Source organism: Arvicola amphibius, chromosome 7, assembly GCF_903992535.2.
Source record: "Arvicola amphibius chromosome 7, mArvAmp1.2, whole genome shotgun sequence".
NCBI classification, from domain to species: domain Eukaryota; kingdom Metazoa; phylum Chordata; class Mammalia; order Rodentia; family Cricetidae; genus Arvicola; species Arvicola amphibius.
The window spans coordinates 43,502,308-43,509,563 of record NC_052053.1 but is presented as its reverse complement, the minus strand read 5'-3'; the positions used below and the strand labels follow the sequence as shown (position 1 = coordinate 43,509,563).

The 7,256-nt window shown below is 55.5% G+C and overlaps 1 protein-coding gene across 5 annotated transcripts in view; it reads right to left on the bottom strand.

Moving 5' to 3' along the window:
• Nucleotides 1-1,450: 1,450 nt before the first annotated feature.
• Nucleotides 1,451-7,256, bottom strand: part of Kcnt1 (potassium sodium-activated channel subfamily T member 1) — a 57,443-nt gene continuing 51,637 nt past the window's right edge. For 3 of the 5 annotated variants that reach the window (XM_038336478.1, XM_038336476.1, XM_038336477.1), the window contains 4 exons: nucleotides 6,168-6,498; nucleotides 4,819-4,881; nucleotides 1,697-1,784; nucleotides 1,451-1,571 (listed from right to left, as the gene is read on the bottom strand). In XM_038336478.1, the coding sequence (XP_038192406.1) occupies nucleotides 1,451-1,571; nucleotides 1,697-1,784; nucleotides 4,819-4,881; nucleotides 6,168-6,498 (603 nt within the window). The remainder of the gene's footprint in view (nucleotides 1,572-1,696; nucleotides 1,785-4,818; nucleotides 4,882-6,167; nucleotides 6,499-7,256) is intronic. The other 2 variants (XM_038336479.1, XM_038336480.1) reach the window with 1 other exon arrangement.

Below are 7,256 nucleotides of genomic sequence, written 5' to 3'. Positions count from 1 at the left end.
CTGGGAGAGCTTGGCCCTTTGGTCACTCCTTCACCTAAGTCTTTCAGGACACCCCAAAAACACATGGTGGAGGTTCACATCAAAGGCATCTTCTACCCAGGGTGGGGTGGGGGTGGATTTTCAGGAGTCTGGAGCCTTAGGTGAGCTGTTTCTACCTTCAGGGCATGCTGGACCATAGCGGGAGGCTGACTGTCAGCTTGCCAGAGGGTCTCTGGACTTGACTCATGCACACACCCTGGCAGCTTCCCAGACCCAGCCACCCATAGCTACAGAAGATTTATTACTGTCTTGAGAAGGCCATGTTGGCCAGGCCAGAGGTTGGGGGCTGGTCTGTGAAGTCTGGGAGGCAAATACAGGAGGCAATTCTAACCCTAAAACAGGTGAGCCTCGGATGTCTTCCAGACCCCGTGTCCTGGAGCCTTGATGGATCACCTTGTTCCACGCATGCCTGCAGGATATATCCATTTTAATAGAAGGTTCCAGTTCCAACCATACAAACCACAAACAAGTCTGAAGTTAGCTGCCTGGAGCAATCCCTGGAGACCTGAGGCATGGCCAGAGCCCAGAGCTAATTGTGCTTTTCAGATCAGGTGTTTAGAGACAAGACTTTGCTTTGAGTGTGTGAAATGGTCCGTGGGGACACATCATTTGCAGGTCCTAGGTCCCCAAGCTCCATGGCTGGGGGAGCTCAGTGTGGTAGCTGGAAACATCATCTGACCTCCATAGCCACAGCTGCAGGGCTCCCTCCATAGCCATGGCCGACCACAGGACTCTGAGGACCCACCGGCAGCCCCTGCTCCCACCCCATGCCGGGGGCTACAGAGCTCAGGTTCAGGATGGGCCCGTGACAAGCCCCTCCTCTGTTCTCCTCCACTTAAAGGGCAGGCATGGCACCATTACTGCTGGCCCCTTGCCTGGTTCTGGGGAGAGGCAGCCCATAGGCCCTGGTATAGTCTCAGAGCCATGCAGAAGCTCTGATCAGAATAGCACGTTGGGCGGCTAGAGCTGGCCTCCATGCAGGGGTCTCCCCAGTTCCATGTGGGACTCCCCAGTTGCAGGTCTTTCCTTCTCCAATGCACCCCAGAAATTACTGAGTGAAGCCATGCAGGAGGGTGGGACCTGGGGTCGTGTCTAGTCCCTGCTCAGTTCCTTCTCTGCTGCTAGCCTCATACTTTGGCCAGACCCAAGTCACGAGTTGTGGTACAGCTTTGTAAAGAGATGCAAATCATACATATTTGTAAAAATAGGTTAAAAAGTGCCTCCTGCCAGCTTCAAGGGTAGTCCAGTGGTCTTATGACTGGCCCCACCAAGAGGATTTCCTTCTTGGGGGACAAGATTTGGGGCCACCGTATAGTCATAGCATAGCCTGCTTGGGACAAGCCAGCGTGTGACAATGTTCTCTCTGTGTTCTGTGTCCGCCTGTCTGTCCCCACACGGGCTTCTTGGCTGCTCAGAGCTGTGTCTCATCCCGGGTCTCAGGATTACAGGATGAGAGCTTGTTGCTGCAGCTGCTCTTCCGACTCTGGGAGCTGCTGCCCACGTGGGCCAGGGGGTCGGAGCGGATGAGGTACCTGTAGAAGACACCAAGGAAGGGTCTGGAACGACAATCCAGGTAGCCAGCCACACCGGATCTGTGCCAGCTGTGGAGTCTGGAGTGCCACGCCGGATGTTGGGAGGGCCAGTACTTTGTACTCACACAATGTCATTGGGCTCCAGCCTCGTGTCTGGCGGGGGGTTGATGAGTACATAGGAGAGGGTGTTCTGGTGATGGTCGTTCATCTCGTCTGTAAAGGACATAGCCCAAGCATCACCCAACCCCACCCAGAACAGCTCTGCTGGACCCCAAGGAGCCAGGGGAGGTAGTTATCCAGCCTTTCTGGCCATATACTGATTGGTTCTCCCTGATACCTGTCCTCCGCTCCTGCCTGCACTGGGCAGGGCTCAGCCACAAGGCAGAGTAGAGCACTGGCTCCCTCTGTCCCAGGCTGCTTGCTCATCTGACAGCCAACCTTAGATGACATCTCACCAGTGGAGGAGGGGAGTGGGGGTACTGACTGAACAGAGGCACCGAGCACCCCTGCACACATCCCTGTGCAATCCCAGAGTGCACTTGTACACACTTGCATATATAACTGAGTACACTTGTACATACCTATTTACACCCACATTGCAAGCACCTATGCATACTCCTACATACATGCACCTGCACATATACCTGTGAACACCCATAAACACTACTGATCACCTGCACATATGACACACCCATATACCGCTAATACCCACATGTACAGCCATATAACACCTACACATACACATACACACCATCTGCTCCACACCTCCAGGAGCTGCTCAGGCCTTCCTGTCACCCTCCTGAAGTGCTCTGCAGGTACCACTGTCCCCGGGACTGGGCAGGCCACATCTACTCCCTATACTTTGGACTCATTGGAGAACAGGGTCATTTCCTCCCATTTGTGGCTATGCTGCTGCTCCTCCAGGGAGAGAGACCAGCAATGGCCCCAGGGTGATGATGGATTGTGACCCCTAGCAATATGGATAGTTCTGGAGCAGCAGCCAGTTATATCATTGATGTCTGTGCTTGACCAGCAGGGCACCATGGCCACATACAGTGCTGGCCTCAGTTTACTCACTTCATGTTTAAAGGTACCTCTGGATTCCAAGGACATACAAAATGAAGGTGACCTGGGACAGGGCCCTCTGTCCTTTGTCATGTTAGACATAGCCTAGCCCTCTGTGACGTTGAGGGAGCTGCCAAGTAGTCACCTGGGCCAGGGTAGGGCATGCTTTGGCCCCCAGAGCTGCAGCCCCAAGATGAGGCATAAGGCACAGAATGCTTCTGCGAAGTGGGTGTGCCTGTACCTGGGGTAGTTCAAATGGAGCTTTTACCTCTGTTTATTTCTGCAGGGTAGGACAGCCTGGTAGCCCGCTCTCCATAAATGGGGTGCTGTTCTGCCCCATGAGCATCAGTTTTTGCTTTCCCCCCCAAATCTTACAGTCAAGGTCCCCCATGGTATGGCTCATGTTGGGAACCAAGTGGGAGGCGTGTTATCCTGGGAGCAAGTCTCTCATGCAGCTTTGGGGCGGGCAGTGCAGGGGCAGTAGGGTGTGTGCAGGAGCAGGGGGATTCAGTCACGCTCAGTCCAGACCATAGCCACTGATTAGTGTCTGTCAGGGCCACCAGACAGTCATCCCGCAGGTGGGGCTAGAAGCCCTGGCTGTGAGAGGAAGCTACTGGATCCTCCCTCTTTAGGTCTGGGCTCTGGGCTACCATTCTCCTCCAATCAGGGGCAGATCTGGGGATTTTTGAGACTAGCAAGGCCTATGGGAGGGCAGGATTAGGCCTGGCTTTGTGCTTCTGTAGTGCTGAGCTGTGAGAGCCATGCCAAATCCCGGCTATCATGCCAGGGTGGGGCTGTAGACAGTCTTGTGGTGCTGACTCCAACTGCTTAGCTTGGGAGAGCAAGGCAGCTGCCCCGAGGTAGCGTTAGCATCCCTGTGCTTGGTAAAGGTAGACAGAGGTAGGGATGGGGACAAGGCCCAGCTTTAATGCACTTCTAGAATGGAAACTCTCAGTAAGTCGGGCCTCTGCGACATCTCTGCTTCCCCTCGCTTTCTCCCACCTCCCTACCCAAGCCCCGGGCATCTGTACCCATTTCCCCATAAGCTTCCTAATCTGAGCCTTAGCTTGCTCATCTCAGAACCAGAATAACTTCAGGGCTGTGTGCTTTCTCTTGCCTCCTGTGTACACTGAGCCCCTGGCACCATCCCACACTGGACATTACCCTTTATGAGCAGGTTGTGACATTCCAGCCACTCCATGGTGCGCCAGGGTACTATGAGTCCCTGTCGCCAAGTTTCAGCACATTTTCCCCAGTGAGGACACAGGTGATGCCCAGTGAACATCCAAGAGCACCCTGTGATCCTGCAGGAGCTGCCCAAGTTCTCACCTGCCCGCCTTTGCCTGGAAGCCATACAGGAAGCAGGGCATGCTTGGGTCATGGAAGTCACCCTGTGGCCAGCAGAGGGCCCACTTTCCATGAATGCTGTCATGGGTGGCAGGATGAGGAAAACCACAAGCCCAGGAGATGCCAACACTTTGCTCTGTGGCTGCCCACAGCCATCCTTACAAATAAGGACCCAGTTAAACTGACATCTACCTGGGCCCAGCCACCGCTAAAGCTCCCAGAAAACCTGATTGGAGGGGAGGCACCGGAGGCAGTGGCTTAGCCTTTGCTCTGGCCTCGGTGTGGGGTAGCTCCTTGGAGGAGGGTACTCAGCAGCATTAAAGCCCACAGATGAGAAGTGGCTACTAGATCAGCTCTGTCTCAAGCAGATAGAAAGAGCCTGCTCTTGAAGCCCCAAGTCTACTTGGCTTGGGTAGTCCAAGCCTGCCTATGCCTTGGCACAGAGTGCAATCCTAATTTTCATCCTCATGCCTAGCAGGAGGCTCACAAAGACACAAAGGGACTTTGGGCATCTCATGGGACTAGCCAGAGAGGCAAGCTGTTGCTGGAACGGCCTTCTGTCTAGTCAGGGCAAAGCTAGATGGCATGGCACATTCTAACAACGGAGCTGGGTAAATTATTTGGAGTTAAGCCCTGGGGCTGGGGTGGGTACCATCATCTGGGCTCCCATGACCCTCAGCCAGAACAAACCAGGGAGGCAGATAGAAGGCCTGAGAACCCACTGTGGACACACAAAGCCCTCTCATCTCTCCTGGTCACTGTCTGGCCCAGCCAAGGTGACAAAGGGTTGGCACGTCCCCTATGTGGTGGCTGGTATCCACTGGAGCAGAATTACCTTGCAAATATCCCAGGTTTACCCGATTCATCACATCACTGGCTGTTAAATTTGCTACGTCCTCTATGGAACACATAGGAGAGGCACAGACAGAAACAGAGAGAGAGACAGGTCAGCAAGCAGTGGCGGGGTGGGCACGCTGGCACAGCAGAATGGGTGCAGGGCAGCGGTCAACTGCACGCAGACACCGTCCACGCTGGGACAGCGGTGGCCAGCACCAGCCACTTCAGAAGCAAGTCAATTGCCAAAGAGAATCTGGTCCTTCTCTACCAAGCGCTGGCATGTGGGGGGGGGGGCGTTGCAGAGGCTAAGGGGCACACAGGGCAGGTGCCAGTTCTTAGCTTGGTCATGTGGGCTGGACTTTGTATCTGCTAGTACTTGCCATAGCTCATGAATGCTAGACTCCCCTTAGCCTTGGTGGCTAGTTCCCTGGAACAGTAGGTTACCTGGGAAGGGATACAGTGGGGATCACTAGATCGAGGGCATTGTAGGGACACTCCACATTGTGTACACGTGATTAGGAAAAGTCTCTAGGGGGTCATGCTGTTCTCAAAACCCCATTCCCGGGCCTACCCTTTAGTGAAGTCTATCTCTGCCTTGTGAATGTGCCCATTATGCCCAATATGCATGGCCAGCACATGGTCCAGCCCCAGTGATCCCTGGGCAGCTCCTTCTGCTTGGAAGAGTCTCTAGGGCCCCATCTCCGGTGATGATAGGCATCATGGTGCAGGGTGGACCTCAGCAACGGCTGAGTATTGAGATGCTAAAGGAGTATGGGAGCGCACAGGCCAGAAGAGAGCGCTTGGGCCTCCTTTGACCTCATCAGCGGAGGCAGCCTGGTTAAAGTCACACAGATGTTACCCGAAAATGGCACAGAAAGAAGGGGGTTACAGAAATGGGATGACTACCCAGGGGAGGATGGTGGGATAGACAGAGGATGTATAGGTCCTTCTTGCTCCCAATGACTGTGCCCCACCCTCTCCCTGGCCAGGGACCTGCTAAGTCCTTGCCTCACATCTCTCAGAAATGGGAAGACTGGACCTGTACCCTAATGAAAGCCATGCGCTATGAGGGAGCTGGCTTGGCTCTCCACTCTACTCTTCCTTTAGGTCCAGTCCCTTACTTTCTGCTGGGGAAACTGAGGCTCTAGAGTAGTAGAAGGGAGCCAGTTTGTGGGTCACTCTGCACCTTCTCCATACTGGGTGGGGATAGACACTCCTCTGCCCGTCACTGAGCAGGCCCAAGTGACCATTCTGTGGCCACGCCTGCTAAAGGGGTCAGATAGATTGAGATGCTCAGCAACCACTTTGCTACGGCCCAACCTGCCCTGCCTTGTTGCCTGCCCTTACCGTAGCCCGTGGTGGGCAGCCCCAGGTGTTTCATCCGGTTTTTGACCAGCTCTGAGAGCTCCTGGCGCTCTGAGCGCCGGTAGAGGCTGAGCCGCTGCTGTGTGATCCACTCTGTGGCTGCAGGGGCCTTCCCCGCCTGCTTGCTGCTCTTTCGACTCAGCTTGCGGGCCCACTGGAGGCTCTTGCGGCGCAGTAGGGGGTGCTCCGCTGGATCAGCACTGCCCCCGTGGCGGCCGTGGGTGCTGCCACTGCCGGAGGCAGTGCGTGTGCCCCAGGGCCCCTTGGCCTCCCGAGTGTCCTCGCGGTCCTCCATGTTCACTGAGATCTGGGACTGGGCAGGCAGGAGGGCTATGGGATGGGGCCTTGTGCCTTGAGGTGCCAGGGAGGAGATGGGCTCTGGACCCACAGTGTGAACACCAGCCTTCTCCAGGCCAGAAAGACTGTGGGGTCCTGTGTTCCCACCTGTACCCCAGTCTGCCTGGCCTCCTGAACCTGCTCAAAGTCTGATCCAGGATGGAGCCAGCCTGTCCCAGGGAAGAGGATCCTTTGTCTCTCCGGGCCATCACATCTATGGATCTGGCTGGTCGCTCTGACCCGGTATATCCTGGCTTTACCCTAGCACTGGGACCCCCGTCTATACCCCAGTTTCCCCCCATGTGGGTGGGGCAGGGGTCCCCATCAAACACATCCCTGGGAGTCAATGCGAACAGAGGTGGGGTGTGGTAGGCTGTGTATGACTGAGTGAGCATATGAGGTGCTGGGGAAAATGTGGGGACCCCATCAGCAGCCCTTTAGAGAGACTGAGAGGATAATGCAGGTGTGGGGGTCAGAGCAGCCCACAGGGGTATCTGCTGCTCTGGAGGCTGCAGAGGGGCCTTCTAATGGTGCATGGAGCTGGGCTGGGGTGAAGGGTACACATGATGTGGGCAAACCCATGGGTGATTGCCCTCTGCCTCAGTTTCCCCATTGCATAGCAGGATGGTACTTGCTGAGAGTCCCGCCACCCCCACCCCTGACCCTGAACAGCCCAGTGGCAAACACATTTTCATTTCCTGTCTGCTTCCCAGGGCCCTGATCAAGGTAGGGAAG